Source organism: Cetorhinus maximus, chromosome 5 (assembly GCF_964194155.1).
Source record: "Cetorhinus maximus chromosome 5, sCetMax3.hap1.1, whole genome shotgun sequence".
Classification (NCBI taxonomy): Eukaryota; Metazoa; Chordata; class Chondrichthyes; order Lamniformes; family Cetorhinidae; genus Cetorhinus; species Cetorhinus maximus.
The window spans coordinates 3,518,485-3,541,065 of record NC_135883.1 but is presented as its reverse complement, the minus strand read 5'-3'; the positions used below and the strand labels follow the sequence as shown (position 1 = coordinate 3,541,065).

Below are 22,581 nucleotides of genomic sequence, written 5' to 3'. Positions count from 1 at the left end.
ATAAAGAAAAATTGGGTTGTTGCAAGACATTAAAAGGAGCTGTATATTGTTTAAAGGCAGACAGCACCATTTTGACAGAACACACAAGGATGAAATGTCATAAATTTACATTGTAATTGCTTTGATAGATGACTGCCATTTGCCCTGACAGGATGCGAGCTTCTCCTGCCAAAAATGACACTGCTCACGTCAGACACAATCCATATGTCACTGACAAATTGCAGCTTGAGCCAGTGTCAGCAGAGGCAGTCGCTTCTGTTTGCTTGTTCTGTAGTTGGAAATTGTATCGTACATCTTCAGTGGACTATTGTAAAATAGTAATAACAAGTCAAGCAAATAGGGATAGGATATTAAATATTACATTGAGCTTCTTTGCTTTAGATAATTAGTTTGATAGACTGCAACATACTCTTGATTTTGTATTGTTGTCTGAGTTACTAAGTCATATAGATGCATAGGACGCAGTTTTTGTTTTTAATTTTTTTTTAAATATAAATGCTTGCATTTAGATATACTATACCAATGTCAATTCCCCTCATGGTTTCAGAGAGTGCACAAATATAACCCTTGTTAAATATATGTCTCATGTAACTTTTCTGATATTTCATTAAAAATAGTTTTACTGATAAGAGTGAACGTTACCTAAAATCACTAACTGTATAATGAGTTCCGATAATTAATTACTAACATATTCATTTACCGCAGTTCTCTCTTAATGAGCTACACCCATGTTAGACTTACTCAACAGCAACAACTTGGACTTATAGAATGCTTTTAACATAAAATATCCAAAGGTGCTTCACAGGAGTGCTATAAAGCACAATATGACACCGAGGCCTATATGGTGACATTAGTGCAGATGACCAAAAGCTTGCCTGAAGAAGTAGATTCTGCGCAGTGTCTTAAAGGAGGAAAGCAAAGTAGAGAGTGAGAAGGAATGACGGGGAGGCTTAGGGAAGGAATTCCTGAATTTAGGGGCTTGGTAGCTAAAGATTATGCCATCAGTGGTGGATCAATAGAAATTGGTGTATTCAAGAGGCCAGAATTAGAGAGGTGTGGATATCTCCAAGGTTGTGGGGCTAACAGAGACAGAGGGATAAGGCCTTAGAGGAAATTTGAAAACAAGGATGTGAATTAAAATAAAGGCATTGCTTAAGTAGGAGTCAATGTAGGCTAGTGAGCACAGGGGTCTTGGGTGAATGGGGCTTGGTGCGAGTTAGGATATGGCAGCAAAATTTTGGATGACCTCATGTTTATGAAGAGTAGAATGTGGGAGGCCGGCCTGGAGTGTTCCGGAATAGTCCAGTGTTGAGGTAAGCAAAGCATGAATAATGGCTTCAGCAGCAAATAAGCTGAGGCAGAGGCAGGGTCTGATGATGTTATGGAGGAAGTAAGCATCCTGAGCAATGGCATGAACATGTGGTTGGAGGCTAATCTCTGGGTCAGAGGTGACAGCGTGGTTGTGAACAGGCTGGTTCAGTTTCAGACCGTTGCCAGGAGAAGGGATTGACACAGCAGCTAAGAATTGGGGTTTGTAGCAGGGACCGAAGGCAATGGTTTTGGTCTTCCCAATATGGAATTGGAGGAAATTCCTGCTCATCCAGGACTGGATGTTGTCAACACTGTTTTTTTGCTTTCAGAACTGTTTCACAAGCTCCAAAGTTCTGTGAGTAAACTTGTCAATGAGTCTTTTATTTAAATCCAGTATTCTTTATATAAAATGACTGTAACACTATTTATTGTATAAATTAAATGTGCATTCATTGAAATGCTCACAGTGAAACTATCATCAGAGAGATAGACTTAGTAAACATGTAGCCATTCAGGCATTCTTCTAACAAGACAGCACTTCTGTAAGAAAGTCATAGGAACAGGAGTAGGCCATTCAGCCCGTTGAGCTTGCTGCGCCATTCAGTTAGATCATAGCTGATCATCTACTTCAGCACCACTTTTCCGTGCTATCTTCGTACCTCTTGATGTCATTAGTCTCCAGAAATCTGTTGATTTCTGTTTTGAACGTGCTCAGTGATTGAGCTTCCACAGCCCTCTGGGTAGAGACTTCCAAGGATTCACCACCATCTGAGTGAATAAATTCCCCCTCATAACATTCTTAAATCATCTAACTCTTATCCTGAGAAGATGTCCCCTGATTTTAGACTCACCAGCCAGGGGAAACATCTTATTTACATCCACCCTGCCACGCCCTGTAAGAATTCTTTAAGATTCAACTAGGTAACCCCTTATTCTTTGAAACTCGGGGGAATATAGTTCCAGTCTCCCCAATCGCTCCTCATAAGACAATTCTGTCATCCCAGGGATTAATCTGGTGAACCTCCGTTGCACTCCCTCTATGTCAAGTATATCCCCCCCCTTAGATAAGGGGACCAAAACTGTGCACGGTACTCCAGGTGAAGCCTCACCAAGGCTCTGTACAACTGCAGCAAGACATATTTACTCCTGAGCTCTGAAGAAGCGTCATACTGACCTGAAACGTTAACTCTGTTTCTCTCTCCACAGATGCTGCCAGATCTATTTTTTTATTCATTCACAGGACGTGGGCTTTGCTGGCTAGGCCAGCATTTATTGCCCATCCCTAGTTGCCTTTGAGAAGGCGGTGGTGAGCTGCCTTCCTGAACTGCTGCAATCCATGTGGTGTATGTATGCCCACAGTGCTGTTAGGAAGGGAGTCCCAGGATTTTTACCCAGTGACAATGAAGGAACGGCGATATATTCTGCCTTGCTTTTTATTCCACTTAGCCTGTGCAAGTCCTCTTGAAGCCTCCTTACATCCTCCTCACAACTTATGTTCCCCTCCAGTTTGATGGCATCAGCAAATTTGGAAATACTGCCATTGGTCCCCACACTCAGATCATTTACATAGATTGTGGACCAAGCCTGATCCTTGCAGTGCCCCACTAATAACAGTCTACCATCCATACTAGTTCACTATTCTCCCTCTTCCTCCCTTCTTAAATAGTGGGGTTACATTTGCTATTTTCCAGACCACAGGATTCCTTCCACAATCTATAGAATTTTGAAAGATAACCACCAATGCATCCACTGTCCCTCCAGCCACCCCCTTCAACATTCTGGGATGAAGCTCCTCTGGCCCAGGAGATTTATCAACCTTCAATCCAGTTAACTTTTCAAGTACTACCTCTTTACTAATACTGATTTCTTTTAGTTCCTCAGTTTCACAAGCCCCTTGGTCACCTTGTGTTTCTGTGGGATTTTCTATATTTCTTCCGTGAATATACAACGGTTAGCTATTTGAAAAGTTAATTTAAAGAGTTTCAAGGCGGAGTGGATTGGTGCATTATACTTTACATCCCTTCATCCCTGGGACCTGGGCTCAAATTAAACCCAGTCTGGTGGAGACTATGTAAAAAGAATTTGGGCAGACTTTATATAAGCCATAGCTGCTCAGCACAAGGTTGCTGATAAACACCATAGTTGGGACTAAATTTGGAATCTTTTTACTTAAGAACTTGAGAAGTAGGAACAGGAATAAGCTAAACAACGCTCCAAGTCTGCTCCACCATTCAGTAAGATCACGACTAATATTTTACGTCAACTCTACTTTCTCGTCCTTCGCATATCCCTGATTCTATTGTCCAAAAATCTTTCAATCCCTGCCTTGAATATACTCAAAAGACTGAATAAGGGTTGTAGAGATAAGACAGGGAACTACAGGCCAGTGAGTCTCACATCAGTGGTAGGGAAACTATTGGAGAAAATTCTGAAGGAGAGAATCTATCTCCACTTGGAGAGGCAAAGTTTGATCAGGGATAGTCAGCATGGCTTTGTCAGAGGGAGGTCATACCTAACAAATTTGATTGAATTTTTTGAGGAGGTGACCAGGTGTGTAGATGAGGGTAGTGCAGTTGATGTAGTTTATATGGATTTCAGCAAAGCCTTTGACAAGGTTCCACATGGGAGACTTATAAAGAAGGCAGATGCACATGGGATGCAGGGTAATTTGATAAGGTGGATTCAAAATTGGCTTAGTTGTAGGAGACAGAGGGTGATGACAGAAGGATGCTTTAGTGACTGGAAGCCAGTGTCCAGTGGCGTACCACAGGGATCTGTGCTGGGTCCCCTATTATTTGTCATTTATATAAACAACATAGATGACTATGTGGGGGGTAGGATTAGTAAGTATGCGGATGATGCAAAGATTGGCCGGGTGGTTAACAGTGAGATTGCGTGTCTTGGGCTACAGGAAGATATAGACGGGATGGTCAAATAGGCAGATAAGTGGCAAATGGAATTTAACCCTGAAAAGTGTGAGGCGATACACTTTGGAAGGAGTAATTTGACAAGGAAGTATTCAATGAATGACATGAAACTAGGAAGTTTTGAGGAACAAAGGGACCTTGGTGTGTGTGTCCATAGATCTGTGAAGGCGGAGGGGCATGTTAGTGGGGTGGTGAAAAAGGCATATGGGACACTTGCCTTTATCAATCGAGGCATAGATTACAAAAGTAGGGAGGTCATGTTGGAGTTGTATAGAACCTTGGTGAGGCCTCAGCTGGAGTAATGTGTGTAGTTCTGGTCGCCACATTATAGGAAAGATGTGATTGCACTGGAGGGGGTGCAGAGGAGATTCACCAGGATGTTGCCTGGGATGAAACATTTAAGTTATGAAGAGAAGTTGGATAGACTTGGGTTGTTTTCATTGGAGCAGAGAAGACTGAGGGGCGACTTGATCGAGGTGTACAAGATTATGAGGGGCATGGACAGGGTGGATAGGGAGCAGCTGTTCCCCTTTGTTGAAGGGTCAATCACAAGGGGAGATAAGTTCAAGGTGAGGGGCAGGAGGTTTAGGGGGGATGTGAGGAAAATCATTTTTACCCAGAGAGTGGTGACGGTCTGGAATGCACTGCCTGGGAGGGTGGAGGAGGCGAGTTGCCTCACATCCTTTAAAAAGTACCTGGATGAGCACTTGGTACGTCATAACATTCAAGGCTATGGGCCAAGTGCTGGTAAATGGGATTAGGTAGGTAAGTCAGGTGTTTCCCATGTGTCGGTGCAGACTCGATGGGCCGAAGGGCCTCTTGTGCACTGTGTGATTCTGTGAGCACCCATAACCCTCTGGATGAAGAAATTCCTCCTCATCTCAGTCCAAAATGATTGATCCCTTATCATGAGAATATGGCCCCTCGTTCTGCAATTCAGCCAGAGAACACAGTCTTTCAGCATCTACCCTGTCAAGCCCTTTATATGTTTCAGTGAGATCACCTCTCATTCTCCTAAACTCCAGAGAATATAGGCTCATACTACTTAATTACATTACAACAGTAAGAAAGATGGCTGCAGTGTGAATGAGAACAAAGATCGTTCTGCTGCAAATTATTCTGAAGTTAAGGGTCGGGTGTATTGGTTGTTTGGAGCAGAGGGAGCTTTAATGCATTCTAGACCTTGCATTCATGGTCCACAATTATTAACACACGGGTGTCAAATGTGAAAATTATTCCATTCCCTAAAAATATGATTTGCTTTGATGGGAATTAAAGTTGGAAAAATTGTGAAGAATGATATTGTGTACTGGATTGGTGGCATAGTGACCTGGAGGCAGGGGTGGTGGGAGAAGCTGGTGCGTTGTGTAGTCCTGCATTGCTAACCTCAGTTGTACTGTGGTACGAGGTACTGATGCAAAGCTAAGCTTCAACTTCCTCCTCAAAAGAACATACACACATTACGAATTAGGAGCAGGAGTAGGTCACTTGGCTCCTCAAGCCTGCTTCGCCGTTCAGTAAGATCATGGCTGATCTGGTTATAACCTCAACTGCACATTCCTGCCTACCCCCAGTAACCTTTCACCCCCTTGCTTATCAAGAATCTATCTAGCTCTGCCTTAGAAATATCCAAAGACTCTGCTTCCACTGCCCTCTTGAGGAAGAGAGTTCCAAGGACTCACGACACTGAGAGAAAAAATTTCTGCTTATCTGTCTCAAATGGGTGACCTCCTTATTTTTAAACTGTGACCCCCCTAGTTCTAGATTCTCCAACAAAAGGAGAACCCTATCAAGAACCCTTAGGATCTTTGTATGTTTCAATCAAGTTGCCTCTTACTCTTCTAAACTCCAGCGGATACAAACCTAGCCTGTCCAGCCTTTCCTCATAAGACAATCCGCCCATTCCTTGCATTGAAAGAATTGAATAATGAGAGAGAAAACATACCTGGGTGGCTTCTGGAGCTTGATAACGAGTCCAATTGGAAGCGTAAGTTATGAGCTTGGAAACATTTAACATTAGCGCAAAATTAGTTCTGCATTAAAAAATGTGTTTTATAATCAGTGCTCAAATCACTGTCGTCTGAATAAAATTGCATGCCAAGTACATTTTTATAATGACAAGAGATTAGAAGGATACGATAAATCTTTTTAAAAGCGGGTGCGTGCTCATGCACAGCATTCGCTTGTGTATACACATGCAGGTGTTAAATACCTGCATACATTATTGGATCAACCTAACTAATCTGAAGTTAATTGCTGAACTCCTGATTAAAGCACTGAGAAGGTTTTGAATGTCATTAATGATTGCTCTTCAACTTTGCAGGTACTTTGGTTGGATGCAGTGACATAGTTTCACAGCAGCTGATTGAACGGCGAGGATTTGCAAATCACGACACAAAGAGGACGATCAGGATGACCATTGTTGGATTAATTTACGTGGTAAGTCTGCAGCTTCTAAAATGGGAGTTATATTAGAGTACAACAAATATGCTGCTAGATGGAGATAGGATTACAGATTGTGTTTAAAGCACAATGTCCACAATGCTAACTATTTTTGTTGCGCCTTTAACAGAAAAATGTCCCAAACTACTTTTACAGATTGGGGATGAAGACTGCCAGTAGCTGAAATTTGGAAATTGGGTGAAATATTTGATTTGAAGAGAGATTCAGAAAATATTTCTAAGCAGTTATAAGAGGTGGAGAGACAAAATAATCTAGAGAGAGTTCCAGAGAGCGAGAACAATGCAACTGAAAGCTCTAACACTAGTGGTGGGGCAAAAGTAAGGAATGAATTGTGGGGGCCAGAATTGGAGGAGTGGAGCTTTCCCTAGGGATTGTAGAGCTGGAGGAGCTTTCAAACATAGACTGGGACAAGGATGCGACCAAATCTACAGATAAGATTCAACATTCTAAATTTACCCCGCTTAAATGACGGTATGGTCAAAGAAGGGGCAGATGGAATTCAATGTCAATAAATATAAGTGAAGTGTTATTTTTAAAAATCAAAATGTAATAATTATAATGTGAATGGAGGTAAGCTGGGTGATCTGGAAGTGCAGGGTTTAAGTTCTGTAGGCACAAGCAGCAACCCAAATGGATAAAGTCATAAAAAAGCTAATGGAATGTTGGGTTTTATGGTGAGATGTAGATAGTATAAAAGTTCAGATGGAATGGCAAATCTGTACAAGACCTTACTAAGGATATAGTGTGGAGACTTGTGCGCAGTTTTGGGCTCCATTTGATAAGAGATTTGTCAAGACAATAGAGAGGACACAGCACCGATTCACTGCCCTTGGCCCCCTCCTCTTTCTCATCTACATGCTATCACTTGACAACATTTTTTTTTTGTAAAAATATACTTTATTCATAAAAAATCTTCAATCACATTCAAAACCATTTCAAAAACAACATTACAAGGGTACAATCCAGGTTAAACTTTTACAAAATGTATCACCAGGTGCATCAGTACAAACAATATTACAATCATTTACAGCCTTTCATTTTGATCTGTACAGCCCGAGGGGCTCTAAACAGTTCCCAGTCTCTCGGTGCGCTGTGGTAGAAAGGTCTTAGACAGCGACCCTTCCCCATTGCGCCTTTGCGGCAGCTGCCCCAAGCTTTAGTGCGTCCCTCAGCACGTAGTCCTGGACTTTGGATTGTGCCAGTCCGCAACAATCGGTCGGGGACAACTCTTTGTGCTGGAAGACCAACAAGTTTCGGGCAGACCAAAGCGCGTCTTTCACCGAGTTGATGATCCTCCAGCTGCAGTCGATGTTTGTCTCGGTGTGTGTCCCTGGGAACAGCCCGTAGAGCACAGAGTCCTGTGTCACAGAACTGCTCGGGATGAACCTCGACAGCAACCACTGCATCTCTCTCCAGACTTTCTTTGCAAAGGCACAATCCACAAGGAGGTGAACAACGGTCTCTTCCCCACCACAGCCACCTCGAGGGCAACGTGCAGAGGGGGTGAGACTCCTGGCGTGTAGGAAGGATCTGACTGGGAGGGCCTTTCTCACCACCAGCCAAGCTACGTCTTGGTGCTTGTTGGAAAGTTCTGGCGATGAGGCATTCTGCCAAATGACTTTGACAGTCTGCTCGGGGAACCATCCCACAGGGTCCACCCTCTCCTTTTCCCTCAGGGCCTCTAGGACGTTACGTGCTGACCACTGCCTGATGGACTTGTGGTCAAAGGTGTTTTTCTGCATAAATTTTTCCACCAGGGACAGGTGGTACGGCACGGTCCAACTACTTGGAGCGTTCCGCGGCAGCGTGGCCAGACCCATCCTTCGCAACACCGGGGACAGGTAGAACCTCAGCACGTAGTGACACTTGGTGTTTGCGTACTGAGGGTCTACGCACCGCTTGATGCAGCCGCACACAAAGGTGGCCATCAGTATGAGGGCGATGTTGGGCACGTTTTTTCCCCCTTTATCTAGAGGCTTGTACATCGCGTCCCTGCAGACACGATCCATTTTCGACCTCCAGATAAAGCGGAAGATGGCTCGAGTGATCGCCATCGCGCAGGAGTGTGGAATGGGCCAGACCTGCGCCACGTACAGCAACAGCGAGAGTACCTCACACCTGATGACCAGGTTCTTACCCGCAATGGAGAGGGAGCGTCGCTCCCACATGCCCAGTTTCCTTTTCACCATAGCCACTCGCTCCTTCCAGTTTCTAACGCATGCCCCGGTCCCTCCGAACCATATCCCCAGCACCTTCAGGCCGTCAGCCCTGACAGTGAAGGGGACAAAGGATCGGTCAGCCCAGTTCCCAAAGAACATGGCCTCGCTCTTCCCACGATTTACCTTGGCTCCCGAGGCCAGTTCGAAATGGTCGCAGATGTGCATCAGTCTGCGCACCGACAGCGGTTCCGAGCAGAAGACGGCGACGTCGTCCATGTACAGGGAGGCTTTTACCTGAGTGCCTCCACTGCCTGGGATCGTCACTCCTCTTATGCCCGGATCCTTCCTGATGGACTCTGCAAAGGGTTCTATGCAACACACGAAAAGGACAGGCGAGAGAGGACAGCCCTGCCTGACTCCAGATTTAATCGGAAAGCTATCTGTTTCCCACCCGTTGATTGAGACTGCGCTACTGATGTTAGTGTAGAGCAGTTGGATCCAATTTCGAATTCCCTCCCCAAAGCCCATTTTGGAGAGCACATCCCCCATGTAGGTGTGCGATATTCTGTCAAAGGCCTTCTCCTGATCCAAGCTCAAGCCTGCCCCACCATTCAGTAAGATCATGGCTGATCTGCCCTAGGCCTCAACTCCTCTTTCGTGCCAGCTCCTCATAGCCCTCAACTCCCCGATATTTCAAAAATCTATCTACCCCTTTAAATACTTTGTGATCTAGCCTCCACCACTCTCAGGTAGAGAATTCCAGACACTCACTACCCTCTGATAGAAGAAATTTCTTTGCATCTCAGTTTTAAATGAGTGCCCCCTTATTCTGTAACTATGTCCCCTAGTTTGAGATTCCCCCACTAGTGGAAACATCTTCTCAACATCTACCCTGTCAAGCGCCCTCAGAATCTTGTACGTTTCAATAAGATCACCCCTCATTCTTCTAAACTCCAATGAATAAAGGCCTAACCTGTTTAGCATTTCTTGATAAGTCAACTCCTTCATCCCAGGAATCAGTCTAGTGAGTCTCTTTTGAACTGCCTCCAATGCCAGTATATCCTTTCTTAAATACGGGGACCAAAACTGTACACACTACTCCAGGTGCAGCCTCACCAACACCCTGTATAGCTGTAACAAGACTTCCCTAATTTTTAAACTCCAACCCCCTAGCAATACAGGCCAAAATTCCATTTGCCTTCTTAATTACTTGCTGCACCTGCATGCTAACTTTTTGTGTTTCATGTACAAGAACACCCAGATCCCTCTGTGCTGCACTTTTTTGGAGTCCCTCTCCATTTAAATAATAGTCTGCCTTTTGATTCTTCCTCCCAAAGTGCATGACCTCACACTTTCCAACATTAAACTCCCATCTGCCAAGTTTTTGCCCACTCACTCAGCCTATCTATGTTATCTTATGTCTATCTTATGTCCTCATCACAACATGCCCTCCCACCTATTTTTATATCATCAGCAAATTTGGATACATTACACCCAGCCCCCTCTTCCAAGTCATTCATATAGATCGTAAATAATTGAGGCCCTAGGATTGATCTTGCGGCACTCCACTAGTTACGCCTTTCCAACGTGAAAAAGACCCATTAATACTGACTCTCTGTCTTCTGTGTGTTAACCAATTCTCAATCCATGCTAATACATTACCCCCAATACCGTGAGCTCCTAACTTGTGCAATAACATTTTACGTGGTACCATATCGAACGCCTTCTGGAAATCCAAATACACTACATCCACCGGTTCCCTTTTATCAACTCAGCTTGTTATATCCTCAAAGAACTCAAGCAAATTTGTCAAACATTTATCAAAAAACCATGTTGACTCTGTTTGATTGCATTAAGCTTTTCTAAATGTCCTGCTATTTCTTCCTTAATAATGGACTCTAGCATTTTCCCAATGACAGATGTCAGGCTGACTGGCCTCTAGTTTCCTGCTTTTTGTCTCTCTCCCTTCTTGAACAGGGGTGTCACATTAGCAGTTTTCCAATTCGCTGAGACCCTCCCTGAATCTAGTGAATTCTGGAATATTTCGACCAGCGCCTCCCCTATCTCTGCAGCCACTTCCTTTAAAACCCTTGGATGCAGGCCATCAGGTCCTGGTGACTTGTCTACCTTTGGTCCGATTAGTTTGTCAAATGCTTTTTGTTCCTCATGATAGAGACTGTTACAAGACCTTTCTTCCCATTAGCTCCTTGCTTATCTGATATCTTTGAGATGTTTATAGTGTCCTCCGCCGGGAAGACCAATGCAAAATATTTGTTTAAATTATCTGTCATTTCCTTGTTCCCCATTATCAATTCTCCAGTCACATCATCCAAGGGTCCCACGCTCACTTTAGCTACTCTCCTTTTATATACCCATAAAAGCTCTTGCTGTTTGTTTTTATATTTCTTGCCAATTTACTTTCATAATCAATTTTCTCCCTCTTTATTAGCTTATTAGTCATATGCTGCTGGCTCCTAAAAAAAATTCCCAATCCTCTGGCCTACCACTAGTTTTTGCTGTTTTGTATGCCTTAGTTTGTGATTGGATACTCTCCTTGACCACCTTTGTTAACCAGGGGCGGTTTATCCTTCTCATCGAGTCCTGCTTTTTGATCGGGATAAATTTTTGCTGAGTGTTATGAAACACCTGCTTAAATGTCTGCCACTGCTCATCCACTGATCTTCCCCTTAGCCTATTTTCCCAGCCTGCTTTAGACAAACTCTTTCTTCATACCTCTGTAATTGCCCTTGTTTAAGTTGAGGACACTGGTTTGGGACCCGAGTTGCTCGCCCTCAAGCTGAATTTGAAATTCTACCAGGTTGTGATTGCTACCCCCTAGAGGATCCTTAACTACGATACCTCTTATTAATCCCACCTCATTACACGTTACTAGATCTAAAATAGCCTGTTCCTGGGTAGATTCTGCAATGTATTGCTCTAAGAAACAATCCCTGCTGCACTCAACAAATTCGCCCCATGTTACTCCAGCCAAGGGGACACAAGTTCAAGGTGAGGGGCAGGAGGTTTAGGGGGGATGTGAGGAAAAACTTTTTTACCCAGAGGGTGGTGGCGGTCTGGAATGCGCTGCCTGGGAGGGTGGTGGAGGCGGGTTAGCCTCACATCCTTTAAAAAGTGTCTGGATGAGCACTTGGCACGTCATAACATTCAAGGCTATGGGCCAAGTGCTGGTAAATGGGATTAAGTAGGTAGGGCAGGTGTTTCTCACGTGTCGGTGCAGACTTGATGGGCTGAAGGGCCTCTTCTGCAATGTGTGATCCTGTGATCTGATTTGTCCAGTCAATATGCAGATTAAAATCACCCATGACAATTGTAGCACCCTCCTTACACGCTTCCTTTATTTTCCGATTTATACTTTGTCCTACATTATGGCAACTCTGCGGGGGCCTATAGACGACCCCCACCTGTGACTTCTTCTCCTTGGCTATTCCTTATTTCCACCTAAACTGATTCCACATTATGACCTATTGCCCCTATATCACTACTCAATACCCCACTGTTACCTTCCTTTATTAACAAAGCTACCCTGCCTCCTTTTCCTTTTTGTCTATTTGTCCAGAACATCGAATATTGAGTTCCCTGTCTTGGTCACCCTGCAACCACCTGTCTGTAATAGCTATCAAAGTCATATTCAATTATTTGTGCTGTCAACTCATCTATCTCGTTACAAATGCTGCGTGCATTCAGATAAAGAGCTTTGACTTTTTACTATTATTGCTCATTCTGGTTCTGATTTTTGCTGCACTCTTCTGCTTTTATTTTCTGTCCCTTCCTGTCACACTTTGAATTTCGTTCGTCGCTTCACTACCCGGCACCTCTGCTCTCTCATTTCTTTTTGATTTTTTAAACTTCCCTTCAATTGAACCCTCCCCCCAACTATTTAGTTTAAAGTCCTATCTACAAACCTAATTATGCGATTCGCCAGGACACTGGTCCCAGGATGGCTCAAATGAAGCCCATCCCAAAGGAACAGCTCTCTCCTTCCCCAGTACTGGTGCCAGTGCCCCATGAATCGGAACCCATTTCTCCCACACCAATCTCTGAGCCACGCATTTACCTCTCTAATCTTATTTACCCTGCACCAATTTTCACATGGCTCAGGTAGTAATCCAGAGATTATTGCCTTTGTGGTTCTGCTTTGTAATTTATTACCAAGCTGCTCGTAGTCCCTCAGCAAAACCCTTTCCCAGACCTACCTATGTCGTTGGTACATACGTGCACCATGACAACTGGATCCTTCCCCTCCACTCCAGGTTCCTCTCCAGCCCAGAGGAACCTTAACCATGGCACCAGGTAGGCAACACGTCCTTCAGGACTCAGTCTTTGCTGCAGAGAACAGTATCTATTTCTCTAACTATGCTATCCCCTCTTACTACCACATTTCTCTTTTCTTCCCCCACTTGAATGACGCTCTGTACCATGGTGCTGTGGTCAGTTTGCTCATCCTCCCGGCAGTCTGTGCCCTCGTCCACACTGGGAGCAAGAGCCTTGTACCTATTTGGACAAGGGCCCTAGCTGAGGCTTCTCCAAAGCTAAATTTTGGATCTCCATGCCTGCTTCAATCGCAGTCACATCCTCCTGTCCCTGACCACGGTCCAAATTGATGTAATTAACCTAAGGGGTGTGACTGTCTCCTGAAACACAGTGTCCAGGTAACTCTCCCCCTCCCTGATGTGTCATAGTGTCCGCAGCCTGGCCTCCAGCTCATCAACTCTGAGCTGAACTTCGAGCAGCCAAAACTAGCTGCAGGTGTGGTCACCGTGGATGGCACTGGCGTCCACCAGCTCCCACATACTACAGCTGCAACACATCGCCTGCCCAGCCATCTCTATTCTACTTAATTAACTAATTTGGATGTTAAATATTTTGAAAGTGAATTTCTTAACTGTACTCTTCAGCCGCAATAACATCTCCTGATTTAAACTACTTGGCCAATCAAAAGAGACACGGAAGAGATACCCACCAATCACCTACCTGTTTTCCTTTGAAGTCACACTTTGGCTCTGACAGGTAGAAACAGGTCCTTCTCTCGCACTCTCCTCTAGGTGCTGCTGACTGCCTGTCTCAGGGTCCTCCTCTCTCACTCTCCTCTAGGTGCTGCTGACTGCCTGTCTCAGGGTCCTCCTCTCTCACCCTCCTCTAGGTGCTGCTGACTGCCTGTCTCAGGGTCCTCCTGTCTCCCCCTCCTCTAGGTGCTGCTGACTGCCTGTCCCAGGGTCCTCCTCTCTCCCCCTCCTCTAGGTGCTGCTGACTGCCTGTCCCAGGGTCCTCCTCTCTCCCCCTCCTCTAGGTGCTGCTGACTGCCTGTCCCAGGGTCCTCCTCTCACCCTCCTGGGTTCAGGTCTCTAAAGTTGGACTTGAATCCACATCTCTGATTCTGAGGTGAAAGCTCTAACTGATGCAGGGCTGACGACACCAGACTCTCTGTCTGACACCAACTTTGATCCACCACCAGTTTTGATCCTCGCCCTCCCCCCACTGCCCCATGTTGTCACTCTGCATATCTGACTTCTAGTTCTGGGAGGACCGCAGTTTCCTTGGGCTAAACACCATAATCATTATCTTTAACCCCTGGCACAAACTCTATATCCTCACCACTGATTCCATCCCTTTTGCCATTTAGTCACTCTTGCTCTCTGACCTATTGCAGGCCTCTCCATTTTGTTCTTTTCCTGCCTTCTGTTCCCTGGCTCTGTACTAGCTTAAAAACTCTTTGCCTCTTCACATCTTCCAGTTCTCTCTTCACAGAGGCTGCCTGAACTGCTGAGTATTTTCTCTTTTTACTTTTCAAGTGATAAAGTGGAGTGTACAAGTGGTTATATGACAAAAGGGATCATGGTGCAAGGCAAAAAGGTGCGATAATAGGGGTTCCCCATTTCAAGTAATAGCCCTAACTTCGTCGCAGTGTCTCTGGTGCAGCCGTCCCCCATTACTATCAACTGCTGTCTGACAAGAGAGTGGTGATGAAAATTTAAAGCTGTTAAACTTAATGTCAAAGCCTGAAGGCTGTAACGTGCCTAGTAGAAAGATGATCATCTACTAGGAACATTAAGAATAAGGGTAGGCCATTCAGCCCTTCGAGACTTTTCTGCCACTGAGTTAGATCGCGGCTGAGATGTACCTCAACTCCGCTTACCTGCCATTGTTCCATATCCCTTAATACCCTTTCCTTACAAAAATCTATTTGTGTTGAATTTTTCAAATGATCCAGTCTCCACGGCTTTTTGAGGGTGTGACTTCCAGATTTCCAATACCGTTTGTATGAAGAAGAGCTTTCTGACATCACCCCTGAATGGCCTACCTCTAGTTTTAAGGAAATGCTCCCTTTATTCTGGACTGTCTTGCCAGAGGAAATAGTTTCTCCCTTTCTACCTTATTAAGTCCTTTAATAATCTTAAATACCTCAATTAGATCACTCCTTAATCCCTATACTCAAGGGACTATAAGCATAGTCTATGCAATCTATCATCATAATTTAACCCTTTTAGTGCCAATATTACTCCAGTGAATCTGAGTGCACTGCCTGAGGGGCCAATGTGTTCTACTTAAGGTGCAATGCCCAGGACTGGACACAACACTCCAGAAACAGCCTAACCAGAGCTTTATATAACTATAGCATAACTTCCACTCTTCGTATACTAGCCCATTGAGATGAAGGCTGACATTCCATTAGCCTTTTAAATTATTTTTCTACCTATCCATTAGCCCTTAATGATTTCTGTGCACGTTGCCAAAATCTCTCTCTTCCTCCACAGTTCTTAGTTTCTTACTATTTAGAAAATACTCTGATCTGCCTTCTCGGGTCCAAACTGGGTAACCTCACACTTCCCCATATTGGCCTCCATCTGCCAACATTATGCACACTCGATTAATCTAACAATTTCCCTTTCTACTCCCATCTACACTATTTATGTGACAGCTAACTTTGTGTTGCTAACGAGCTTGGATGTACCATGCTGCTGTCTGTTCTTTCATCCAAGTAATTGATAAATATAGTGAAAAGCTGAGGTCCCAAGTACAGATCCCTGGGGACACCAGTAGTCACATTCTGCCAAATGGAGTGCACACCGATTATCATTATTCTCTGTCTTGTATCTCCTAACTGGTGCCTACCTGTGCCTCCATTTCCCTGTTTTTGTTCAGTCACTTGCTATGAAATCATATTGAATGCCTTCTGGAAGTCAATATAAGTAACATCTACTGATATTCCCATCTCTACCACATGAGTAACCTTAACGAATTCAACTAGGTTAGTTAGACTTGACTTGCTCTTTACAACCATTACAACTTCCTGAAGCCTTGTGTTCTAGAACCAGCAAGAGGGCAGGCTTTTCCAGGTTTAGTAGTGGGTACTGAAACAGATTTAGGTAAGTGCTCCCTAATTCTTAAATTATTTACCAACAGCGATCATAATAATTTAGAATTCAATTTTGATTTGAAAAGGAGAAGTTTAACACAGTTACTAAGATTCTAGTATTTGGTAAGGCTAACTTTAACAGGATGAGACAGAGACTGATGACAACAAACTGGGTAAAACTAAAGATGAACAGTGGGAGCTGATCAAAAAATAGTTTAGCTTTAATTACAGATCCAGAATATACCCCTAAGTCGCAAGAGGGCAAAACTTTACCAAATAAACAACCTTGGCCAACAGAAATAGGTGAGAGGTAACAAAACTAAAAAAAGAGGGCACACAAATATGCAAAGAATAGTGTAGTTGAAGAGAACTGGAATAAGTATAAAGAACAGCAAAGGAAGGCAAAAGATAGCAAGAGCTGCAAAAAGCTGGATATGAAAATAACCTGGAAGGGAAGTCAAAATTAACACAGTTTTTACAATTATATTAGGAGAAAGAGTAGTCAAGGATCATGTGGGCCTTTTTTTAAACAAAATGCGGCTATTATTGCAAATGAGGAAAAGGAAATGGCAGTCTTGTTGAATAATTACTTTGTGCCCGTCTTAATTATAAAGGAAGAGGGTATTGTATTCCAGGGATAATATTCCTGACACTCTAATAATGAATCAAGGATTGGAACTCACCAAAGTTAGCCCAAGCAAGAAAATATTTAGAAAAAAAACAATGGCACTAAAGACTGACAAATCTCCAGAAAATGACGGTTTCCACCCCTGGGGTTTTAATTCTTTATATGATACTATGCTGAATGAATGACCACTTGGCAAGTGGAACCTTAATGTAGTATGAGTCACTGTTCAGGAGAATATGTGTAAGGGAAAAGAAGTAGAGAAAAAAAACAGTAACTCCATAGGAGGAACTGATAACTTGTCACTTAGGTTGTACTAAGAAAAATATCACCCTTGAAAAGTAATCTAACGTGATGAAGATAACTTCAATGGTACAAAACTTGAGCATTGCTGAAAAAAGAGACTTTTTTTAATCAAAGCTTTTCATCTTGCACTCATTTGCAAGAATGCCAAATATAAAGGGAACAACAGTTTATATTGTATGAGAAGAGATTGCTGCGCAATGTGTGTGCATTTTCTTTCTGTCTGCAAAGTACAGGGCCCTGTGTATTAATATATGTAGCTTCCAGTACACGTAAATGCGCCACACTGCAAGCCCGACTGATGACTTTAAATTGGATGTCAGCATAAGCACACTGAGGATTATTTAGCAAATGTTGTCTACTCGCGGAATCACATCTAATGCTGGACACTCTTTTGAGTTTTGCAAGCAGGGGCAGGTTTGGGTGTGGTCTGTACATCCCAAAGACTGACAGATCATATCAAACAGCCTGTCCCTTCTGTTCGCAATGGGCAAGGTACTGACCCAGCTTCAACAAAAAAAGTCTTTTTTTTCAGCAATACTGAAGATGACTTCATATTTGCAATTGTCTGATGGTATGGGTGCTTTCTGTTAAGAAATAGGAAGATTTCTCTGGGGGGGAGATCAGCTGAAAATAAAGTAGATGGAGAAGTTATAACCTTGATAGTTGTGACAATATTCATTCGCTGTTATCCTTTTTGAAATTACAATTCTCAGTCATTTACATGATGTCATTGTGTTTTTTTTAATCCCTTACAATAGGGTCCTGTTCTTGGAGTATGGTATAAATTTCTCGATCATATTATCATTGGCAAGAGCAAAACTGTGGCACTTAAGAAAATGCTGCTTGATCAGGTCAGTCTGTGAAGAAAGCACAACAAATTTCCATTTATCTTGCACCTGTAAAGTAGAAAGACATCCCAAAGCACTTCATAGAGCAGTGAAATGAACACCAAGTAAAATGAGGAAGTTAGCAGAGTGACCAAAGACATAGTGGGAAAGATAGTATTTGAGAAGGGTTTAGTGCAAGAATCCAGAGACTATATACCCTTAAACAGCCAAAAGTTGCCAAGATTGGGGGTGGAGTGAGGACATATAGGACATAAGTTTGGAGGAAAGTACTCCAGACATAAGGGTGAAAGAGGTACAGAGGAATGAATTGAGGAACTTTTCAGATCAATGGATATGAAGGAATGTCACAATTCAGTTGTGCTGACTTCCATGCCTGAGTCCCAGTTTGCACTGCTGGTGGGTGAGACTCCACTTCAGGAGCTTTGCCTCACAAAATATACTGTTAGATATTTTATCTTTTTTTTAAGGAAATATGTCTTTCTCTAGGAACATAGGAACAGGAGAAGGCCATTCAGTCCTTCGAGCCTGCTCCACCGTTCAATACGATCATGGCTGATCGAACACTTCAATGCCTTTTATCCCCATTATTCCCCATAATCCTTTACGTTATTGTAAATTATTATCAATCTCTACCTTAAACAGACTCAACGACTGAGCTTCCACAGGCCTCTGGGGTAGAGAATTCCAAAGATTCACAACCCTCTCAGTAAAGAAATTTCTTCTCATCTCGGTCCTAAGTGGCTTCCCCCTTATTTTGAAATTGTGTTCCCTGGTTCTAGGCTCCCCAACCAGGGGGATCATCTTACCTGTATCTACCCTGTCTATTCCTTTAAGTATTTTGTAGGTTTCAATGAGATCACACCTCATTCTTCGAAACTCTAGAGAATACAGGCCCAGTTTCCCAATCTCTCTTCAGAAGACAGTCCTGCCATCCCCAGAACAAGTCTGGTGAGCCTTCGTTGCCCTCCCTCCATGGCAATAATATCCTTTCTGAGGTAAGGAGACCAAAACGGCACACGGTACTCCAGGTGCAGTCTAACCAAGCTTCTATACAATTGAAGCAAGACTTCACTACCCCTGTACTCAAATCCACTTGCGATAAAGGCTAACATTCCATTAGCTTCCTAGTTGCTCACTGCACCTGCATGTTAGCTTCCAGTGACTTATGGACAAGGACACCAAGGTCCCTTTGTACATCTACACTTTCTAATCTCTTACCATTTAGGAAATACTCTGCACATCTGTTCCTTCTGCCAAAGTGGATGATGTCACATTTTCAACATTATATTCCATCTGCCACCTTCTTGCCCACTCACTAAATCTGTCCAAATCCTCCTGTAGCGGCTTTACATCTTCCTCACAACACACATTCCCATTTGGCTTTGTATCATCCACAAACTTGGAAATATTATGTTTGGTCCTCACGTCCAAATCATCGATATATATTGTGAACAGCTGGGATCCAAGTACTGATCCTTGCAGTACCCCACTAGTCACATCCTGCCAACATGAGAATGACCCGTTTATTCCTACTCTCTCTTTTCTGCCTATTAGCCAATCCTTAATCTATGCCAGTATATTACCTCCTATCCCATGTGCTTTTATTTTGCTAATCAACCCCCTGTGGGGAACTTTATCAGAAGCCTTCTGAAAATCCAAGTATACTACGTCCATCAACTCTCCTTTATCGATTTTGTTAATAACATCCTCAAAAAACTCCAACAAATTTGTCAAACGTGATTTCCCATTCGCAAATCCATGCTGACTATGCCCAATCAGATCATGATTATTCAAATATCCATTTATCAGATCCTTTATAATAGATTATAGTGTTTTCCCTACGACTGATGTAAGACTAACAGGTCTGTTGTTCCCTGTTTTCTCTCCCCCGCCCTTCTTAAATAGTGGAGTGACATTTGCTACAATAAGTATTGCCACTACCTCAATCTCAACCATTAATGACATATCAAGATGACAAAAAACACATTTTTCGTTTTACTCTAGTTATAAAAATAAATATGTCAGGAATTGGAACCTGGTTGTTCATTTGTCTTAAAGGAAATACTGAAATCATGGAACTCTCATTTGTAAGCCTTTACTGCCCTCTGGCCTTTTTGAGTCCAAAGTTAAATTAAAGTTACCCAGTGAAAAGTATTTTAAATTCCTCCTCATTTATCTCCAGCAAAACAGGGTGAATGTCATCACTAGAGGGCTCTTGCACTTATATTTGGAGTGTTAATGTGCCTAAGGATGACATACAAATAGCTGAAGAATAGCCCAGTGCTACACAGTATATGTGTTGAGCTGAATATTGAGTGCAAATCTATTATTGGAAAATCAAGATTATTACTATGACCAACAGAGAAGTAAAATCTGATGTAGATGATTTTCTTTATTGCATTGAAGTTAGGAACTGCAAGATTTAGCGTTTAGTGCTGTTTAATTATGTGTCTTTCCTTGGTGTTATTTTACTCTGTCAGTGTGAATTGTTCATAAGATTTGAATTAACTAAGTGTTTGCAATGTTATTATAAACAGTACTTCTGTTTGCATGATTAGTGAAACCTTCCTTTTTGAAAGTAGCATTTTGATGTCAGAGGACCAGGTTCTGCTGATTTTTAAGGTTTAACACAAGAGTTGCTGTACTTTAAGAATAAAAACATTACAGTGGATCTATACACACTTGTCCTGGCACAGATCTATGAAAAATGCATGTATTTGCCACAATGGACATGTATTAACTGTGTACATGTGGATTTTCTTAAATTGTGTAAGCCAGTTTCACTAAACATACCCAGTTCAACACTCCTTATGATTCTCAGCTCAGTCACCTATATTCTTCTGTTTATAGATCAGCATTCTGGCATGCCACTTGTCCTTGTCAAGTCACTTTAGGAAATTGTAAGAAGAAGGAATAAAGTACCTGATGTTTTATTTCTTTCCAGTTTGCACTTGCTCCTTGTTTCTTGGCCTGTTTCCTTGCAGTAGCTGGATTCCTGGGTGGGCATTCACGAGAGGAAGTATGGTTAAAGTTAAAGAAGGTGAGTAGAATTTACATTGCTAACATTTTCTATCTGCTGCAGTCTCTCTTACTGGTGTGCTGCATGAAGATCTAATTCCAAGTATAGAACAAATTTAACCAGGCTCCTGGTAGAGCGTGGAGGGAATGCTAAGGACAATCAATCGTGGCCACTACATGCTGTACATGAAAAAGGCAAAAGTGAAAGTGCTTTTAAAAAAAAAAGTAATTGGATAGGTACTTGAGAAAGAAAAAAAACTGCACGGTCATGGGAAAGAGTGGGGGAGTGGGACTTACCGTATAATTCTTTGAAATGGTCTCCTACTATGCTCTATGATTTTTAATGTATATTGGATTATGGACAGTCAAGTTTATTTTTATTCCTTTTAGTAAATTCTGCCCCAGCACATACACATACTTTTACAAAGACATTTTCTTTAAGAATCGAATACTATTTAACTTTTTCTCAGTAGCTATGGGGTAATGGTTTAACTTGATGTTTCTTGCATATGGAGGCTTGGACTCAGAGTGAATGTTGTAAATGCATTGTTACGCCTTATACAATTTTTTGATCGTTATTTCAGGTGGCTTAAAATAATGTGCGGAGAATACACAAGTTTCTAATATGCGTTGTTGGGGTGGTGAGGGAAGGGGTGCGAGGCAAGGCTCCCTGCTGAGAGTACATTATCAGAAAATTGCCCCTTAAAATGGGCAATGGGGCAGTGGTAGTGTCCCAACCTTTGAGCCAGAAGTTCTGGGTTCAAGTCCCACTCCAGCTGCGTTTAGAACGTGGCCAAACAGGTTGAGTCTCAACATGCACCAATGGCAGGTATTATGAGCAGGAGAGATCCCTGGTCAGCCATGTGATGGAAGGAAATTGGAGCCTCTACCGTCACTAAGCGTAGTTCCAGGCTACAACATGCATGTAAAATCACCATCACTAGAGAAAAAGTACTGAGCGAACTATTGGGATTAAAGGGTGACAAGTCCCCAGGGCCTGATGGCCTACATCCCAGGGTCTTAAAGGAAGTGGCAGCGGAGACAGTGGATGCATTGGCTATAATATTCCAAAAATCCCTGGATTCTAGAAAGGTTCCAGTGGATTGGAAAAATGCTAATATAATGCCCTTATTCAAAAAGGGGGGAGGCAGAAAGTAGGAAACTATAGATCAGTTAGTTTAACGTCTGTCATTGGGAAACTGTTGGAATCCATTATTAAGGAAGTAGTAATGGGGTATTTGGAAAGTCAAAATGCAATCCATCAGAGTCAGCATGGTTTTATGAAGAGTAAATCATGTTTGACTAATTTGCTAGAGCTCTTTGAAGATGTGACAAGCATGGATGGTGGATAATGGGGATCCTGTAGATGTAGTATATCTGGACTTCCAGAAGGCCTTTGATAAGGTGCCGCACAAAAGATTAATACACAAGATAAGATCATACGGAGTTAGGGGCAATATATTAGCTTGGATAGAGGATTGGCTAACCAACAGAAAGCAGAGAGTCGGGATAAATGGGTCTTTTTCTGGATGGCAAGCTGTAACTAGTG

At 42.8% G+C, this 22,581-nt stretch overlaps 1 protein-coding gene across 2 annotated transcripts in view; it reads left to right on the top strand.

The window, feature by feature from the left end:
- mpv17 (mitochondrial inner membrane protein MPV17) overlaps positions 1-22,581 on the top strand; it is an 87,501-nt gene that overhangs the window by 39,609 nt on the left and 25,311 nt on the right. For both annotated transcript variants that reach the window (XM_078541437.1, XM_078541438.1), the window contains exons 3-5: positions 6,562-6,677; positions 17,925-18,017; positions 20,959-21,054. In XM_078541437.1, the coding sequence (XP_078397563.1) occupies positions 6,562-6,677; positions 17,925-18,017; positions 20,959-21,054 (305 nt within the window). The remainder of the gene's footprint in view (positions 1-6,561; positions 6,678-17,924; positions 18,018-20,958; positions 21,055-22,581) is intronic.